Consider the following 20,536-nt stretch of genomic DNA (forward strand, 5'->3'; position numbering starts at 1 on the left):
AAGAATTAATGCAGAGAAACAGACATTGTCTCAGGTGATATCAGGATATCTAACGTCTCACTTTTTGCCACATTTTAAATCATATTTTTTTTAATTCCTCCCTCGCTCTCCACAAGTAATAGTTTTTTGAGGCAAAAAGCAGAGTGCCCTCCAGCCCTATCAGGGATAGCAAGGTGGTTGCCAGTCTCATCCTGTAAAAAACCTATGGTTATCATAATAGGTTCAAAGTTCTTCCAAACAAAACAGCTGGAGCTGATGGACACTGTGTGTTCTTCCTATTGCTTTAAGAGCTCCAGCTCTGCCTCTGCAGTGGCAGTACATCTGTGTTGCTGTGCAAGCAAAAACAGAGGAAGGATGAGGAAAAAAAACAATTTCACATATTTTTGTCTGTTGCTTCCATCTTGTGGCCAACTTGGAAAAGAAAACTTTGGGTCGTTATTTCAGTAAAGTTATTATTAACAAATGAAAGGAAATGCTGTAATTTTTAGAGGTGGTTCTAATCCTTAGTTGTTCCATCCTCCAGTCGTTTGGATGGAAATGAACTGGGGTTGGTCTTTCTATCCTCCTTGCCAGAAGCCTGCCCTTCTCTGCTCCTGGCACAGTGCTGCTCTCTCACAGCTCCTGTTTCCTGGGCAGACTGCCTCTGCTGTGTGCCAGTGCATGCCCTCAGCACTTTTCCAGCCAAATACTTGCAGAGGCCTTGAGACAGGGAGCAAGATGTTGTGTAGAACCCCAGTCTGGTGGAGCAGGGGGCTAGAATTTTGCCCAAAATGGGTGTACTTCAGCAAGAAGGTGAGAAACTCACTGTCCGTGTTCCCCAGCATGGACAGATGTGCTCACAGGCACACACAGTCATGCCCTGTGCTTGGGTGAATGCTCTGTACCCAGGCTCTTACACAGAGAGAGATTTGGGTACCCCCACCCTTTACCCCACACAGCAGAAATAACGAGTCCATCAGTCCTTGTGTCTCACACAGCTGCTGGGCTTCCAGAAGAGCAGGTGCACAGCTGAGCAGGATGTAGGGACACAAGCACTTCCAGAACTCTTTCCTGTCCCCCTGTGGTGACAGGAAGTGGTGTGTCTGTGCAGTGTTACAGGATAAAGACTCCTTTCAGCAAGGACACACAAAGGAGAGACAACCTACTGTAACTCTTATCTAAAGGGCCCAGGATGCTGCACCCCATTTGAATGAGGAGGGGGAGATGTTAGATGGAGAATTCATCTCCCAGCAAGTTCCCAGCAAGAACAGTGACCACCCCAAGGACAGAAAGTTGCTAACCTACACATTCACAGGGCATTCCCACAGCCAGCCTTGCCTGGCTCCCACTGGAAAACCGACAGGCTTTTGTGCAGGAAGTGCAGCTGTCAAGTTTAACTCTGATTTCAAGTTGAAGTCTTGCAAATCTCCTCAAATTCCCATTGAGTTACATTCACTGTGTAAAACTGATCACTGTGGCAGCCCAGAACCATAGTAATAATCTGGTTTGATTCACAAAGGAGGTGAGTTCAGCACAAGTTCTTGTTCCCCTGTTGCCAGGGGCCTTTCCCGGGTGTGTGCAGACCAGCAGGCATCAATGCCCCAGCACATATGGTGCCAAGGCCAAGGGTTTTATCTTGTGCAGGGAGCCCAGTGCCCACCCACTCACCCACCCAGTGCTGGAGCACCTTACCTGCTGTGTTTTGGGAGAAAATGTGACTCCCCACAGATGTCACTCAGTGTCCCGGTATCAGCACTTCCTCACTATGCCCACTGGAAAGGCTCGGACGCATGCTTGTCACTACTGCCTGATGGCTTTGCAGAGAGCTCAAAGAGCTCTTTCTTGAGGGGAAAAGCCCCTGAGCAAGACTGATTCTTTACAACCATCTTTCAATAAGTGAGTATAGACCCCTCACATATCTTTAAATTATATATCATTTATTGAAATATAGAGATCTTAATTTACAAGATTTTTTTCAAAGACAAAATATCAACAGGGGCATTTTTGAAATACATTTTGTGCCTACCGTCGCTCAGGCCAGTTTGCCCTTCTTCAAACATTTCACAACAGCCAACATTTTGGAAACACTTCCTTTTTTATTATTCTAAAATATAGCTTTTGGACATTCAAAGTGCAACAGTTAACGTGCCTGTGGAATATATCACAGTAAAAAAAATATAAACAAAGGCAGTGATATAGCTGTCATAAATGTTTTGGCAGTATTCTAGAAGTCTATATAAAAATACTTATATACATATTGATGTATAACATCATCATATCTCACGTCCTTCATCATGTAATAGGACCATTTTGTACAAGTTGCAGACCACGCTGTAAGGAATTGGTTGGCCATTCCAAATCAAAAGCTGCATTTTGTAGGATAACACTGATTGTCGTTATACAATTACTGTAGCAAAAGGTTTGGGAATATCTCTTCCAGTGGCTTCTCAAAAAGTAAGCCATAAAAAGAAAAAAGTCTGTAATACTGATAATATTGTGAAACTAAACAATTCATCCTCTCACACTTCTCCCTGTCTAGTAAATCCTCTCTCTTCCTCTCCTTCTCATTCCAGTTTCCAGGCCAGCTTGTCTGATGACAAGCCTGCAGTGAGCTGGGTTTGGCTAGACCCCTGCCACGGATGCAACTGATCTGCACAATACTCATGGCAAGATGGGGAATTAACACTACTGTGTACCAGAAAGTGAGTCAGCTCTGGTTCACTGTTTGAGTCTAGCTTGAGATGCACTGTGAGATACAGAATGAGTCTGGTGAGGGGAAGGCAAATCTGCATAAAAATGTCCTTAGATTCCAGTAACTGATATAATAAAACATGCTGGGGCTGATTTTCAAACCCTGAAGAACACTAGGCCATGTGCAAAAATGCAGGTGAAATTACTTGCCTAATTTGAATGTGTAGTTGTAAAGACTACACGTGCAAATTAAGGCACATGTCATCTCAAGTGGCCATTCAGATATCTGGGATATCCATAGACAATTTGTGTTTCCTCAATTCGTAGTTCATAACTGGAGGGAGATTTCACACCATCTCATCTGTCCTGGCTGTATCAAGAGTCTATGTTTCACAGTTGTCCCCATACAGAGCTCAGTGACGTGTTTGGCAAAAGCATGGTCCCAGGAAGACACTTGTTCTTGGTCTGTCGAATGCAAGAAGCAGAGAATGCACCTTCATTCACCATTCCTTCTGATTGTCAGCTTCCATCGCGGTTGAAAATGCAGGGGCTCGCTTCAGGTCCTGTTTTCACATTTGCTGTGATCTTGTGCATGGCCTCAGCCAGGTGACAGCTTGAAACCCAGACCCAAAATTATTTGCCTGTGCAGCATCCCACACTGTAACATTGCCAATATTGCATTTGCTTTTATCTGATCTGTCCACAAGTGAAGTCAAGGGGACTTATGAAGCTTTTTGTAGGGCCATTTGAAGGTAAACTGTAGTTTAACATGGCAGCATGTTCTGTCAGTCACTCTTTCACACTTCCTAGGAAAATACTGTAACACAGGAATGAGTTTGCACCGCATTTGCATTGGTTATGTTGTAACAGAGGCTGGGCATATCCTGCTAGGTGCTCATTGCACTGAATTAAGGCAAAGTTTGAAAGTTGAGTACCAGAAAGGATGGAACCCTTGGCAGTGATGAACATTTTTCACGTGTAAGTCTTCCGAAGCATCATAGCTCAATAACACATTGTACAGTGATAAAAGTAATTATAATACTTTGTTCATATAACTGGTGTCAAAAAACAATTGCAGGCTGAGAGCAGGTTCATTTTCATGCACCTTCTTCCAAAAAACATTCATAGAAGCATATACCTTTTGTAGTTAGTCTGCAAAGATAGTAAAGATTTCTGCTCCTGTTTAAACTTGAAAATTAAGACAAGATTATTTTCTGCATATTTATTTCTGCTTATTTGAACTCATGTTTCAGGATGAGAGAAATGTCTTTATTCCTTGAACAGTTCAAATATCAAATCAATTCTTCACAGTTAACCTCAGGATAAGATTTCTTTTGAGTACCCATGAAAAACTAATAATGGGATATTTCTGGTGTTGTTTTTTGTTGCTTTTTTTTTAATTTAAATTTTTTAAACCTCACTTAATCAGAGAAAAGGTAATTGCTTCTAGTATATCTGATTAGAAAAGCACTCAGCTCATGAAAGAAAATAATTTTAATTTTTTTCTCCATGTTACTATTACCATTCTGTGTAGATCCAAAAAAAAAAATATGTTTTGGGCTGGAAATTTCTCCCCTGCACTTAAAAAAGTGTTTCAATACTGTGCTTTTACTGAAGGACAATGGATTGTAAAATATACATTTAGTGTTACTGAAAACAGTAGTAGTATTATCTTGAAAATAGCTACCTTCTATAGTTAATAAAGACTTACTAGGTTTCTAACACCTATTTATAGACTGACTTTTAATTATCATTATTATTATCGTTATTATTCCCCTTTACTTGCATTAATGGTAGAAAGTAACGTGCTTTATAGTACCAGTCAGTCCCTTGTGGTTTTAGACCTTTATGGTCCAAAAGTGGTTTTTGCATGTTCTTCAATTCACATGATAGTTCAACAGCAGCTGACATTGAGATTGAGGGAGGAGTACACAAAATTCATGAATGACCTCTTCTAAAATCCATGGCATATGTTCAATGTGCACCTCAAAAGATCCTTGAGTAGACAGTTATTTACATAATTACAATGGTGAAGTATTGCTGCAGTGGAAAATTGGTCCATCAAAGTCATATGAATGCCCTTGAAACCCAAAACTGGTCAGTTTGTGGCCTTTCCCTTCATCCTCCTACCAGTTGGAATGGCAAGCAACACTGAGATGCTACTGAAGTACTGCAAGGAGCAACACTAAAAAAAATCCATCTTCAATATATCTCTTTCATTTATTCTCAGGCTGAATCCTCTGCCCATTTCTGGGAATTCCTTTCTACAAATCCACCTCCTCTTCACATCCTTGTTGTTACATTAAAGTGGTTTTCTCTGTGGAGCAGAAGTCTGTAGGCAACACGGGAAGCTTCCCTGTGTGCAGAGCTGGCAGGTGTCGGTGGGGTTACAGGAAGCTGTCCTCCACCAGGTCTGAGGAGTCGATCCCAATGTCATCCATCATGTCAATGTCCTCAATGGTCTCGTCCTCTCTCTTGATGAAGGTAGAGCTACTGGAACCAGTTTCAATGGCACTTTCTTCAGATGTCTGCGAACTGGAAGAGACAAATATCTCAGAGATAAAGTACGTGGTGACTATGGCTGGGTAAATACTCCAGTCTCTAGCAGAACTGAATGCTACCACCCCAGATGCTTTCTCATCCAATTTCTGTGCAATCTTAGGTGACTGTGACCACCAGTTTCGTAGGACATGATATATCTTGTATATCAAAAGTAGTGAACCACCTTGGAATTCAAAGGAGCATGCTCTTCTTATGTTCCTCCAAGCACTCTCAGCCAGACACTTGTTGGAGAAATAGTTTTACGACACTACTGTGACAATAGGTCAGTTATGTAAATCTAGGGAGGTCAGGTGAAAATAAGATAGCAATAACAGACAGTAAGATAACAGAGAGAGATAATATGTCTTAATTTTGATAGTACTTTTAAGGACTCCTTTCTTCCCTTATTTGAATATAACACAAAGAAAAAATGTAAAAAAAAAAAAAAAATAAAAAAAGAGACATTTCTAGATTGCTGAATCTATATACTATGAATTAAGGGATGACTTAAATCTGCACCATTCACAATTAGGGTCAGGCAGTGCTGTGTTGTAGTGTCATTGGTCATGAAAATTGACAAGAGAGAACTAAGAAGTTCTGGACACCCTGCTTTCACAGAAAATTTTATCATAGAAGATATTATCAACAACTGTTGTTGGGCTCAGGTCAAACAACTTCTCACAGATTTTGGAATTTGTCTCATACAAACAAATCAATCATTTGAGATCTCATATGAAGCTCCAAGGAGGCAAGATGTTGCCAAATATGCCCACAGATCTGCCGGACAACCACTGTGACTTGACCAAGCTATTAAAGGAGCCCCAAAAACACACAGAAGCACCCTACCAGCAGTGACCTAACCCTGGCAACCACAAAAAGGCAAAACTATTTTTTTCCTATTGAAAACACTGTGGCCAGTCATACTACCATATTCATATGCAACTCCCCCAGTAAGTAGTTTCAACAAAGCTAAGGAAACCATTTGCAGAGTATGATGCTGAAAAGCATAAATGGACATTGCCAAACATGACCCCAAATAGGGACTATGGGCTAAGGGATCTGTAAACTGCACCTACCTGTGTCTGTTTCTTTTGCCAAGCTCATCTTCAGAAACAGGGTCAATGTCAGGCAGGGGAATGATGTATCCACTGTCAGCACTCAGCCTCTGCTCATCAAATCCACTCTCCCTGTCCTTTAGCTTGTCTTCGTTCTTGTAAGTTACACCAATGTAAGCATTGTCACAGTCCCCTCTCATGCGTGTGACAGCTGGGTGGTCACTTTTCAGGAAGTCCAGATGAATCTTCTCATAGCTCTGAAAACATTCATTTTAACCCTTTCATTAGATGTTATTTACTAAGGCTGCCTTTCTTCAGATGGGCAGCTGTGATTCTTTAGCCTAGCAAACACTCTGCCCTATGAGCCAGCAACACAGGATAAAGAAGTCCAGAATTGCTTTGACAGAAGTGGCACATAAGTTTTAGATGATGCAAGAGCAAAGCTTTGTGGCAGCACAAAGCAGGCAAATAGATGTGAAAGAAGGGTAGGGAGAAAGGAGCTAAGTTAGGTGGGAAAAATGAAACACTGAATGATGGGGCAGGCACAACTTGTCCAGAGATATAGGAAGTGTGATGGGAAAACTTGCAGGTGTCAGGGTCCAAAGAAGGAGACAGGGAGATTATACACATGGGCCAAGAAGTCCTTTTATAGAATTATTTCACAGCCTACAAAATCCCATGAAAATATATAGAACTAGTTCTCCAGTAGAAAAATTGAGTTGTTAGGATTTAATTAGACATGAAGAGTCCTGCTTCCCAGTTAATACTGCAGAACTGCTTCTCTCAGCAAGCTCAAATGAAGAAACCGAACATGCAGTGTCCCCGTGCTAATCACATAATTCACATAGGTTAGAATGTGCCAGTTCAGTGCTCATGGCTCTCATGGCTGGAACAATGCTGATAATACCCTCTGAAGCAGCATACAGAAAACACAGACAAAATTACAAAATGCAAACCTTTTTGTACTCTCCAGGCAGCAGGCTCTCCACAATTTCACTCAAATGGTAGAAAGACGGTCTTTTCTCTGGTTCACTGTTCCAGCACTTCACCATAATCTCATACCTGCAGGTAAGAAGGAAACCAACTAGTTTATCCAGGTGGTAGAGGAACATAACTGATCAAACAGAAACTAAAGCAAAAGTTCTCTGGAGACTGGGCAGGTGGGAAAAGCCAAATGCACACATACACTTCATTGGTAGCATGATCGGGTTTGGCCATTCGGTATCCACTCTTGATCTTATTGTAGAAAGTAGAATCCACCATCATGCCAGGATATGGTGTGCCACCTGCAGATAAAAGAGAAGCAAAAGTACTACTCTGTACTTGACCATCCATGCAGAGTTCCTAAATACTGTCTTCCTTGTTCATGTCATGACATGTTAACACTATGAATGATTCTTTCCTAGCCAGCATTTCACATCAGAGCTATTGTCTTGATGACATTAAACCCTAATGTAAAATGCTGGCTAGGAAAGATTAAAGTCGACACTAGTTAGGAAAAAGTATGTTTATGGTGTTTATAGAATGTATAGGGGACAGAGATTGGATGATACCTGGATCAGGTCATCAGCTTGCATTTGGCATGGCTGAGGTCATGGCTCTGCTCTGCCACTGCCTTTCTGTGAGGACTTAGCCCGGATACTTGCTCTGTGTGCATTATTGCCTTTGGCACCTGTAGGACAGCTGAGAGTGATGTGGTCTGAGTAACACACCTCAGCCTGCCTGCAAGGCCAAAGCCTTGCTAAGTCCTCTCCATACCCCACTCATCCCAGCTGGGCAGCTGGCTTTAGACAATAGCTAACATGTCACATGCATGGGTTCTCAAGAAGTTTGGACTTGGCCCAATCTGACACAGTTAATTGGTAATTTGGGGCTGCAACACAGAGACATCACTGCACTCAGTCTCAGCTGCTGCTGATGTGTAAAAGGGTGATTCAAGCTGAAGTCAGCATGGTAGAAAGATGTTAAAATTGACCTTCTTAACACATACTGCTGAGGATATGTTTTGCTTTCCAAAAAGGAACAACTTTGTCAGATGGAGAAGACATACTATAATGTTACTTCAGAAACTTCTGCCCTTTCAAAAGCAGGATTTTCACCTAAAACTGAGCCTTCTTTACACATAGAGCAGTGAAGTGTAGTGCTTCAGTTCCTGAGCTCTCCAATGCCTCCCAGGGATACGGAGGAATGGCTATTTACAGGATCCTATGATGCCCAGAGATTTCAGGAATCGATACCATAAATAGTGGTGCAACTGTTGTTTTCTGAGAAGCAGTTATGTGACAACTTATTCTACCAAATAACATTAGGCTTGGGGTTGCTGTGGGGCAGCAGTAGATACCATACAGGCATGAGTAATTCTGCTGGCAGTAAATCTGGGCAATGCATGCCCACTGAAGCAGGCCATCCACCCGTCCAGGAGGCTAATTAATGATGCTAAGGAGAGAGCCAGGCTGTTCCCAGCTGGGAACTGTACATTGTCTGTAACTGCTATATATTGTCATAACCACTTTACGCTGCCATAAACCAACTGTGTGAACAGTGCTGACCTGGAAATGAGAAATCAGTGTCCCAGAAGATTGACATTTATTTTCATTCTCTAATGGGACTAAGACAGGCTCTTTTGAAATGTGTATGAAGAGACTGTTCCAAAGCAGCTGCTGAGCTGGGCTGCAGCCCCAGGCACCCCATTGCAAGGGTGAAATATGTTCTTTCTCATATTAGACAGAAAAGCAATCCTGTTGTGGCACACCAATACCTTTCCACAAAAGATTTTCACACGGTTCTTTTAGATTTACAGGAAAAAAAAGTATATTGCAAAAACAAGCAAAAAACCCAAAACCAAAATGCCCAAGCAAACAAACAAAAAAAAATCTGTACCAAAACCAAAAGAACTTTGGGAGAATATGGACATTTCACTTTGCACCTAACACTGGAATCTGAAGTCCCATACAGCTAACAGCATTCAGTCACACATGTATTTTTAAATGCAGAATTTTAAATACTTAATGTAGAACAGTTTGAATTGAAAAAAAAATTAATCACTACATAAAAGAAAATATTAATAGTACATACCAAGAGAAAATATTTCCCACAGCAGAATGCCATAAGACCAGACATCACTTAATGTTGTGTACAGGTTGTCAAAAATACTTTCAGGTGCCATCCATTTTACTGGGAGAAAAGTCTGTAATAAAAAGAAAGAAAGCCCAAACACACCGATTAGTCATTAAGTAAATGCTTTCCATTGCAATTGTTGTTTGATAGCCAGGAATAACATCTCTCTATAAGAAAAGTTATGATAACCTTGCTAGTGTTTATTTTAATTCAATTTAATACAGAGGTACCAGGATTATAAGCAATGCTACTTGTTGCTCCCCACAAAAACTAGTCAAACCATATTCATTTCATTACTATCAAATGACCAGGTAGCAGATTAAGGTATGATGCAAAACCTGGCACTTCTGAACTAGGTCTGCTATGTCACTGTCTGACAGTTTGTCAATAGTTTATACAGTCACAAAACCTGCCAGTTAAAAATGTCAGAGTGTGAAGTACTAAATGTGTACCTTTTGGCTTTAAAACAGAGTTAGAAAAGTTACAGGAATTAATGAACTGAAGATAAATTGCTCTGAGGAACATTCATCCCAACGGTCAATTACTGCAACCATCTTGAATGGCAAGAACATGAAATAGCATTTAAAACTGACAATTTTCATTTCAGTTAAAGCAGAGCTCCAGAGATTAAGTACATACACTGCCCTTGGAGACATAGTTGGAATCATGCATGATGTCTCTAGCCAGCCCAAAGTCACAGATCTTCACAATTTTTCCTTGAGCCAGGAGGACATTACGAGCAGCCAAGTCACGGTGCACACACTGTATGGAGAAAAATGAAGTTGTTCAAGGACATGTTTTTTGCAAGCAGGCCTCTGCCTTTACAAAAGGGTTGACTTTCTAGGTACAGTCCTAACAAAACCTTCTACTGAACAAACACCTGCTAACAGGGGCAGAGATGCGTCACACCTGAGGACCAGCCAGTTCTCACATGGATGCATTTGGAGGGGGGAGAAGGCAAGAGTGAGGTCACCCTTTCCCATTCTACCCATCATGTATTAATGATATGCCTGTTCTTCTGGCCATGCTGGTTTGTACCTTTTTGGCATGTACCCTTCACCCAGACCCTACTTTGATCCTCCACGGTCTCTGGCAGCCTGACTGGGAATGTCACAGAATGCAGCAGGGAAGACAAGTGACTACTGCTTTGATTTTTTCCCATCATGGTGATCTCTATTTCCAGGTAAGTGAGAAAGCTGACTATATCTCCAAAAAGAATACTATATTGTGTCACATGCTCAAAATCTAAATTTAAAACCATAGCTGCAGAAGACATTTTTACACCTTATTCCATTTTGCTTATTTTTTAATTTACTTACATTTTTAGAAGCCAAGAATTCCATTCCCCGTGCAACCTGGTAGGTGAAGCTCAGCAAATCCAGTAGGCTGAGGCCCTCTGAACTGTCATCTGAAAGAAGGTTTTTGACTTCTGATTCTATTGAAAAAAGAAAAAAAATGTGGGTTTGCTGGGGAATGTGAAAGTAGCATCCATTTCCCCTACCTATCATGATTCTGAGCCGATAATTTTAGCAGAGTACCATGACCAAAACAGTCTTTTCATAGCAACTATTACCAGTTTTAATGTTTGCATCAGTCACTGACACACACTGCACTTTTAGAAACAGCCAGTATTAAATAATGCGTTTGGGTTTTCTTCTGTCTGTAATTTTTTCCCCTGGGAAGAGTAGGAAAAAGTAAAATGAAAAAGGAGTGTTACTGGACATTACTGGACTGTCACATATGTTGTTTACTCAGTGTGTGGTACAAAAATATTTGTTTAGAGGTGATGCCTTCATTAGGGTTTTGTGCATGCATGTACATTCTTATCCGTTTACTTTTGCTGAACACTGTTGTTCCCAGGAAGTATTCACTGGGACTAATCCAATACCAGCAAAAAGGGTCAGTAATTCTATGGCAACAGTTCTTATTTCTTTTATGAAAAAATGCCAGAAAAAAAACAGTCAAAATTCAGTGATTCATTTTCTCTGACTGTCCTGGAGCATGAGTACATAAGTCTGCCATGTAAATGTTGGACTGGATATGGTTCAGTTTCTGAGGCCTGCAGGCAGAAGTGATGGTGTCTGTTTTTAAACAAAAGCATATTTGGTTTCTGAGAACAGGGAAAGGGAATAGGATGCATTCATTATCTTCATTACATAATCCAGGAAAGTATTTGGGAGTGTTCTGCATTTGCTAAGTGTCAGTTAATGCAAAATGTAAGTGGAAAATGTACAAAACAAACTACTATTATTTTTGGTCATTGCTATTACTCAAAATCCTTCAGACTACAAGACTGATAAAATCACTGCCTACAGCCCCACTGCAGAACACAAGCAAACAGCGTTTCAGCACAGAAACAAATACACAACTGGAACCCTTCTGCTCTAGCAACATGCTCTCCTACCCCCAGAGTAGAATGGAAGAACAAAACCACAAGCTTTTAGCTTACAGCTTATGCTCACACTCTTGCTGAACAGAGCTTAAGAGTTTGTGTACATTTAGAGGACAAAAATAACATACATGTTTTCACAAGAGTCATTTGTATTAATGATATATGCAGAAGGGACAGTTCTACATTACCTGACATGGATTTCTTCTTATATGAAGCAGGCCGATCATACACAGATCTCTGAATATCAGAGTATTTAGAGCCCTCCTTCCTTTCCAGCATTGGCACATACTGAGTGGTATCAGCTTGTTTCATGTCCATGTATTCTCCAGTGTTTTCAAACGATAGTATCACATAACTGAAATTGGAAAAAAATACAAGTGTATCAGCTAGTGACTCCCCTGTCACAGCATGTGCATATCTAACCATTGATGTAAGGTGTACCATTGTACTGATGTGAAATTCAACAGCTGGCTTTTTCCTAGGCAATATATAGATATATAAAGATCATTGCCATATATCATATATATAACATAATCATCATTTATTAATACATGTTACTGTGTATTACTGTACTCAAACACAAGCACTTTGATCTTAGCCTTTTGCCATCAGTCAGGTATGTTACCATACCTTATTTCCCAAAGTCCCACTGAAGTCAAGCATTACCACCAAGGGCTGTTAGCTCAAGATATTCCAAATGATAGGAGTAATTTATTCACCCAGACAGTTAATATCAAACCCAGTCCTGCTGAACAAACCCATGCCCAGATGAATAGTACTGGCTTTACTCAGCAACCAAGTCAGTTGTTCTGTTTGTCTGAGTGATTTTTTGAATGAACCTCTGTTCAGTATTTAAATCCTGGCTCATTTTATGGCATTACATTGTTGAATGTATGATGACAAACTTCCTCAACCACCATCTGGAAAAAGTTCTGGGATGAAATTAACCATTAGGACACTATTGAGACTGGCTAAGCCATGGGTAGATAAAGGAGAGGACTTGAGCTTGGAGAGCAAGCTCTGCCAGTGTTGAAGGGAGTTTTAGACAGTGGAAATTCCCCAAGCATAGAAACAAGAAAACAGGTAGATGCACTTTACTTTTAAAAGTTTCTGGCATGTAAAGCTGAAAGGATGTTTGTTTGTTTGTTTAAAAAAATAAATAAATACTGGGCTGTGATTTATTATTCAAAATCTCTAGGACATCAGGATATCTATGGAGAAACCACAGGGGTTCTCAGACTGCAGGCATGTCTACATGCAGGAAACAGAAATCTAGGACACATGTCAGGGAGACTGAATAAAAACTATCTGGTCTTTCCCAGACCTAAACCTGACAAAAGTCTGACAAGAAAAATTAGGGGGGAATTTAAACCAATAAATGACAGTAAATTCAATAAGGGTTAATAATGACTTAAGTCCTTAAGGTCATGTATTTAATTTTTTCATTTTTTCCCCCACCTTCTTGTGCTTTCATCAGCAGGGTTCATCCCAAAGATATCCAAATCTTTTTTAGGCTTTTCTGGGTGTCGGTTCAGGAAATTGTCCCTATTCTTATGCAGGTAGTTCACCAAATCCCCATAAAAACAGTATTCAGTAATGATGTAAATAGGACCTGTTAAAATAAAGCAAAATTATGCATTGATGTGTGGGGTTTTTGAAAAACAGAAACAAATACAAAAAGACTCCAAAAGTAGTAGAAAATGGAGTTGTGACTTGCTACATTTCTATCTACTAAATTATGATTGCAGCTATTATCAAATATCAAGAACTTTTCTGAAGAACTTATATTTGTTTATATTTGTTGGTAAATCCTTTACTTGAAACCTGTGTTGATGTCTGGAAATAGAACACAAACTTTTCCAAGAAACATATAAAAGCCTTCAGGCACACAATATGGCAAAAAAACTAAAACCAAAACCATGCTCCAAATTAAATTTGGACAGTTTTATAAAATTTGGCAATTAGAATATCTAGCCAATATTGTGCAGTTAGAGGAGCAGCAGTTTAGGTAACTTCCACCCTGGATTCTGCCCCATTGGAGTTCTCCCCCTGATCTCCTACCCTACCTTTATGGTGTCTATGATTACATGGTGCAAAATAAAAGGTCCTTAGTAAGCTAACAGGCAAGACTAGATAAAATTTATCAATAACACATCAATAAGCATTTGTTCACTGTGGGAAAGAAAGCTGGAAAAGTACTAGAAATTATACCTAAGCATTTAACAATCTAAAAAGCTACAAATACTTGAAGATTGCATAAAAAGCTAAAAATCTTTAGGCATCAATGTGCTTGTTAAATATTGAATGATGACCCCACAGCAAGCCTTTATTTTGTGAGCAAAACCCACCTGATTTTGTACAAGCTCCAAGCAGATTCACAATATTCAGGTGGGGGCCAAGATGTGTCATTATCTTCAGTTCAGACATGAGTGCCTGTTTTTCACTGGATCTAGCTGTAGCTGTAGAAAAAACACATTAGCCACTCAGTGGGAGCAAGTGACCTTTTTCATACTAACAACAAATTTCTCCTTGCTTGCCTCATTGTAGCATTGCTGCCACTGAGTCCTTTACTTGATATGTGTCATTCTTAAGACTTGGAGAGGAGCCACAAATGATTAGTGAGGAACTCACTTGATGTGGCTCAGTGGCTGACCCAGTCTGTCGCTCTCCAGGGGTGTAGTGGGTTGCTCACATGGCACAGAAGCACCCTACAAGCTGCTCACTCAACACAAGCAAGCTCCCCATGGTTCCTACAGAATCACTCCATCTGATTCTCAGTTCTCATGAACCAGGAAATCTTCAGTGAACTTAAGATTCTTGTAAAAGACCTGCCTATTTCCCTTTTTGTATAGCACTCATTTGTTCACAGTACTTGATCTTTCCCAATATTTGTTATTGTAGCTGTTCAGCTAAACCTAAACGTTGGATGTTCTCAAAAGCCTGGGTACCTTCAGGCTTGAAATGCTATAAAGCAATCTAACATATAATTTTAAAATCCCGTCATTTCACCATTCATTTTCAACTTTAGATATGAAGAATTAATTTATAACAAGCAATGTTTGAATAACCCCATGGGAACTTGCACTACCTAGCTTGGGAAATGGAGCCATGACAACTTACGTTTCAGCATTTTCACAGCTACTTTCATCACCGGTTGAGAGCGACTCAATCCATATGCAGTCCCTTCAACTACTTTTCCAAATGCACCAGAACCAAGGATCCGACCTGAACACAAGGGAGAGCATCATTTATTTCAGAAAGTAACAGCAATTCAGCTCCTTTCCTGTCTCTATTCCTCTACAAGTTGATTCTTCTGTGGAAAGGGCACATTCCCTTAGCCAGACCACTGACATTGCTCTTATTATATCTGGTCATTTTTAAGTAGAAAAAGCAGATATGAAATGCTGTCATTAAGCACAATTCTTAAAAAGATGCAAGCAAACATCAAGAGCACACCTACACCTGGAAGTTCAGATCATTCCAATTCATCCCTTCCTGTGCTCTGCCATCTTCACTTTATCCTCTCACATCATGGGTTGTCCTAGGCTTAGGCTGACCTCTTTGCCTCAGCCAGCACCTGGTTAAAATACAGGCATGTTCCTGACTTGCAAATCTGAATTGGGTCCCTCAGCTATAGTTTAGGTCTATTATATAATGCTGGATATATCCAGCAGTAAAATGGTCTAAAGCACATCGATAGCACGTTCAGAAACAGACAGGCAGCACCATTTCAAATCTGCCAGAAGCTGAAATACATATTGATCACATATGAGGGGAAACTTCTCTGAAGTTTAATGTACAAGTGTGCTTCATCTGCTGGAATAAATTGTATTGCAAATTTCCAAGTGCTGTAATGAAACAGCTAATGTTTATAGACCCTTTAGTCCTCTCACAAATCAATTTAGACAAAAATTTGGGATTAATATATCCTGTCTTCTAATATGAATACAGTCTCCAGAAGAATTTTGTACAGGTTGATTGAGATTTTAGAGAAATACAAACTGCACAGACATACTCCAAAATACTGTATTTCATAGCTTCTGCATTGAAAACCAAGTTCATCAAGGGAACACTTAGTGAACGAACCTGTATATGAGATCCAGATGCCAGAATACAGTCACATGCCTGACAAGCTGTTGCTCTGATTTTATGTTACTTTTAAACCTTGAGCGCAGAAAGAACAAGCAGTGACTTTTACTATGGAGATATACGGCATTTTGTCTTTGACATTCGTTTGCAGTTTGAACTTGTCACCTTTTACACTTCTGAAGGTGTTATCTGGCATGCAATGCCATATGTTTCCCTTACCCTCTAGCTACTGCCCCCACACTTTCATTGTACACATGCTTTTGAAAGAAAATTTCCAGCCAAACAATATCTACATCATTAGCAAGCACAAAAAGTGGTTAAAAAATGCTTAGCTGAGTTAACACTGGCAAACTTCTCCAAGATTATGACAGCATAATTTGTCATGCCCACAGAAGCTATGTGATTTCTTTTCAAGATTCCCATGCTCCAAAGGTTATCCTTCCCAATCAGGATGTGAGAAAGCTTCACACTAAATTTCAGACTAATTCAAACAACCTGAGTTTGAAATTTGGACCCTGAAACTTTTCAGACTGAAGATCTGGGAGCCATATGGCAGGATGCAGCCCTTCAGAATATGATGGCATTTGCTGATGCTCCTTGATCTTCTTGTCTTCACAAGCCAATTCCTCCCCAAAACCATATTGTCAGCTGAGCACGAGGCACACATCTCCCTCTCCATCACCTCTGCTGGCCTGGGGTGCATGTGGAGACAATGAGAGCACTTCCGGAATGGCAGGGAGCCATCACCGCTATTTCCCCTTTTCAACCCTCTCTGCAGATGTAGCCCAAGCCCCACGTCTTTCGCATTTGAAATTCAGAGCCAGGTGGGAGCTAACTGCCCAAGAACTGGAAGCATCTGTAATGCTGTCAAATTCTTGATGAGCGCTTCATTGAAGCTCCAAATAATAGTGCAAGCTTACTTCTCAGTATAAAGGCACTGCTGTGATCTGCTGGCTGAAGGAGCAGCGCTGCTTCACCACCACAGAGGGACTGTGCAGACACAGCAGCAGCTCCAGACCCCTCAGACTAGTGGAAGAAGAGCATCTAATTCAGCCTCTGTACCCATCCACAGAGTTTATCTGCTGTGCCTGCCAGAGAGGTGCTGCTTTTCTGCTCAGAGGACACATGGGTGAAGTGTGTGAATTTGTTCCAGATGCAACCAGCTCAGCTGGACATTTCTTTTGCTGAAATTGGCCTGGGATAATCAACCCACCCCAAATGAAACCATAAGTCTCTTGGTCTATATTAAAAACCAAACAAGTGTCAGGCTTTATAATGTACACCCAGTTTCTAGACTTATGAAACTAGGTACCACATCTCTGACTGCTGTGTGACTTGAATCTTAACTTGCCTTTTTCAAATGGGCACAGGTCCGATCCTGTGTCAGACCAGCATTTAATTTTATTAAGGTCACTGGGACAAATCAGTGGCTTTCTGGGAAGCAATGACAGCAATTCTGCTGTCTCTGTACAGCCACCTTGGTATCCTGAGCAGCAGCACTCGGACCCCATGCCTCAAAAGGCACTGCTCTCAGTTCTGTCAGCCGGATGAGGAGGTCCATGTCCTGCTGTCACCTCACTAATGCTCAGCAGAGTCAGGAGAAGGCAGTGGTGTTCAAACAGCTCATGCCATTACTGGGCTGTTCCTTCTGGTATGCACATTCTGGACTTGCACTGCTTTGTGAGCCCTTTAAATAGCAGTGTGCTGCACATACTGTGGATCAGTGATTGCAAAGGGAAATTTGCAGTATAACCCAAATTTATCAACAGAAGCTCCATCCAGCCGATGTTCAGAGCTGGCATTTAACACAGTACTGCACTCCAGGCATTACTGGCTAGAAAAAACCAATAAATGCCATCTGGCTCACACAGCTAGGATGGGAAATACTCATCTGGTGGAGCCAAAATGGGTATCTAACCTGCTTCAGAGCCTCCCTGAACTAAAGGTGTTATTGCTTTGCTGTTATCTCCCACTTAGATAAGAGAAAATCCACACAAACCAGAATTGTTAGATGCAGAAACAAAAGAGGGTCCCCCCCTCACCAGCAAGCATTTAATATGGCAGAAGTGCCAGCGGGTGAATGTGTCAAGTAGAGCAGTTGTGCAATCCAGATTGCCAAAAGAATATGGAGCATTGGGTTTTAAAGTTACTAACTATTCTGAATACACTTGTAAATAAGAAGGCGTTGAAGCAGGCTGGTGCTCATGAGTCAGAGGGAGACAAAGTCACAGTGGTGGTCTTTAACAAGTCAGATCTGACAAATCCTATTTAGGCATATAATTAAAGTCTGGGTTGTAATAAAATAATTCCATAAAACATTCACCCTCCTCTAGTCTTCAATTAGCAACATGAATTTAATTAAAGGATATTGTTCCTGAACCAGAAATTTTTTCTCTTGCTTCTTTCAAGAATTAACTCTTTCTCAGTGATGGTGAAGAACTACACCAGGGGAGTATGTTTCTTAAAATATATCAAACAAAGTACACATTTTATCTTCTTCTCCTGTGTTTTGCAATACAATTTGGTCCACAGATATCTCCAAGAGAGGAAAGCGTTGTATGTTTAAAGCACTATCTGGATAGAACATTAAAATTTTCTATAGTCATTACACTTTAAATTGATATAAATGAGAGATTGGGCCAGCCTTGAGGAAATAATTACAACTGAATTCTGCATGAATTACAATGAGGAATAGCAAAGCAAGAAAGAAGAAGGGGAAGGAAGAAGAAAGAAGGACAGTAGCCACAAAAATATGCAGTTACTCACCACTGATATGTGCATGGCATGAATTAATAATTTAAAAAATATTTTTAATAAAACCACATAATTAGTTGCAGATTTTATTGGCCTCTGTACATAAGTATATAAATGTCTTGCAGACTGACATCCTTCTTTTGGATGCCTTAGCAGAAGTGAGGGTTGAAAAGGGTGTTTAACACTGAGAGTTCCCTAAGCCACAAAGGGGTGGACACTGCACACAGGGCATGTGGAGGAGAACTGGAAGGAAGGCCCAGGAAACACTAACACAAGGACCTCAGGGCTGATACCACTGTAGAAGAGGATCAGGAAGGAGAACTGAGGAGAACAGACAGAGAGACTCTGGACTTTGTGGCCATAACTTCCATTCCTAATCCTGCAGAGACCCTGGAGTGGCCATTGAATGTCTTTCTTCTCAAAGAAGGGTGAGGCTAGTCCCTTACAGAAAACTTACCAAGCACTAACCCATCTCGAGGAAATTCCCATCTGGAGTCATAAGGCAGTTGCATTGGGTCCACATAAATGTACTCGTGGCCATCAGGGCTGATAGACTCAATGACTCTCCATCTAATCTCATACCTTGGCTTCTGCAGAGCACATTGAATGCAAAACCAAGCATTAGTCCTGGACCTGACTTTAGAGCAGATCAAAGCCCAGCAGGACTCAGTACCCAAACCAAAATACTTTTCTACATACCTGTTTCCATATGATGACCAGGACAATCAGTGAAATTATCACAATCACTAACAGCACTAAGACGGCAGCAGCCACTGTCAGCTCTGATCTCAAGGCTGTGGAGTAAAAGACAGACCATATTTTCCTCATGAGCCATGAGGAACATCACACACATAAGACAACCACCTCCCCTATCATTGCAGTTCCCATATCCTGCAGAAGTGGCAAGAGCGGCTCCTGAGGCTGGTGACTGTAAAGCCCAAAGCTGCTCTGCCATCTTGTTTCAAAACCAAATGCAGATTGCCTAGAAGAATGTCCCATAGCCAGTATGAATAAAATGCTAAAATGAATTATCGAACCACATAATCAGCAAAAAGCAGGTGCACCATAAAGAGCTATAAAATGCCTCATCCTGAGAAATACCAGGGTGGAAAAAAATCCACTTTAATCTATTATCTACAACAATCCATATTTTTATCCATTAAGACTGAACTGGGGTGAGTGAGAGCAGGGTCAAACTGGCTGTTGTAATTGCACAGAAGGACAAAGCAAACTCACTGGGAGCCACAAGCTTCAGTTCTCGAGTAACAGCACCGAGGTCATTCCTTGCCACACATCGCACAGCCAGGGTTTCCTCTACCTTCTGGAAGGTCACCTGGCTTTCCACCATATTTTTCTCATCCAGGTGGGCTTCCATGTGTATATCAGACATATTGTTAGTCAAAAGGGTCCATGAGGTGTCATTGCTGCACCTGTAGAGAAGAATAATGGGGGAAATGGGCATTTGGTGTACATATGGATAAATAAGAGTGAACAGAACAAGGATCACCTTTCCCTGCAAATTTCTTCTGACAACAAGATATTTAAGGGCCAGAAGGATCTCTTTAGATTGCATCTTTGAAAAACCTGAACCTTTCTTCCTTCAAGATAAAAATACTCCCTGAATGGAAGGACAGCTACTTCTCAAAAATCCTCACTCAAACTAAACTGTGGAATCCTTGGAGCTGGCTTACTGAACAGAAAGCCTTTATGAGAGAAACGTGAATTGATGTATTGTTTTGTGTCCTATAGAATGAAAAAGAAGGGCACTGATAACCTCTCTTGAAATATAAGCAACATGCCTCTAAAAACAAGTAAGAATTTTCTGAAACTTACTGGCTTTTGATGAGGAAAACATGGTACAGTAAGTAATTTTGTAAAGATAATTGAGGATACAAGTCATATTCCAGGTAAGAAACCG

The 20,536-nt window shown here is 40.7% G+C and overlaps 1 protein-coding gene across 1 annotated transcript in view; it reads right to left on the minus strand.

The window, feature by feature from the left end:
* Positions 1-1,899: 1,899 nt before the first annotated feature.
* Positions 1,900-20,536, minus strand: part of PDGFRA (platelet derived growth factor receptor alpha) — a 34,408-nt gene continuing 15,771 nt past the window's right edge. Inside the window, exons 10-23 of the mRNA XM_015625763.2 lie at positions 19,855-20,048; positions 19,318-19,412; positions 19,076-19,208; positions 14,896-15,000; positions 14,124-14,234; positions 13,234-13,387; positions 11,964-12,130; positions 10,703-10,818; positions 10,023-10,145; positions 9,342-9,453; positions 7,453-7,552; positions 7,223-7,328; positions 6,288-6,523; positions 1,900-5,205 (exon numbers count right to left, since the gene is read on the minus strand). Coding sequence (XP_015481249.1) covers positions 5,058-5,205; positions 6,288-6,523; positions 7,223-7,328; positions 7,453-7,552; positions 9,342-9,453; positions 10,023-10,145; positions 10,703-10,818; positions 11,964-12,130; positions 13,234-13,387; positions 14,124-14,234; positions 14,896-15,000; positions 19,076-19,208; positions 19,318-19,412; positions 19,855-20,048 — 1,900 coding nt within the window. The 3' untranslated portion in view covers positions 1,900-5,057. The remainder of the gene's footprint in view (positions 5,206-6,287; positions 6,524-7,222; positions 7,329-7,452; positions 7,553-9,341; positions 9,454-10,022; positions 10,146-10,702; positions 10,819-11,963; positions 12,131-13,233; positions 13,388-14,123; positions 14,235-14,895; positions 15,001-19,075; positions 19,209-19,317; positions 19,413-19,854; positions 20,049-20,536) is intronic.

The sequence above is a fragment of the Parus major genome, chromosome 4, assembly GCF_001522545.3.
Source record: "Parus major isolate Abel chromosome 4, Parus_major1.1, whole genome shotgun sequence".
In the NCBI taxonomy this organism is placed as follows: domain Eukaryota; kingdom Metazoa; phylum Chordata; class Aves; order Passeriformes; family Paridae; genus Parus; species Parus major.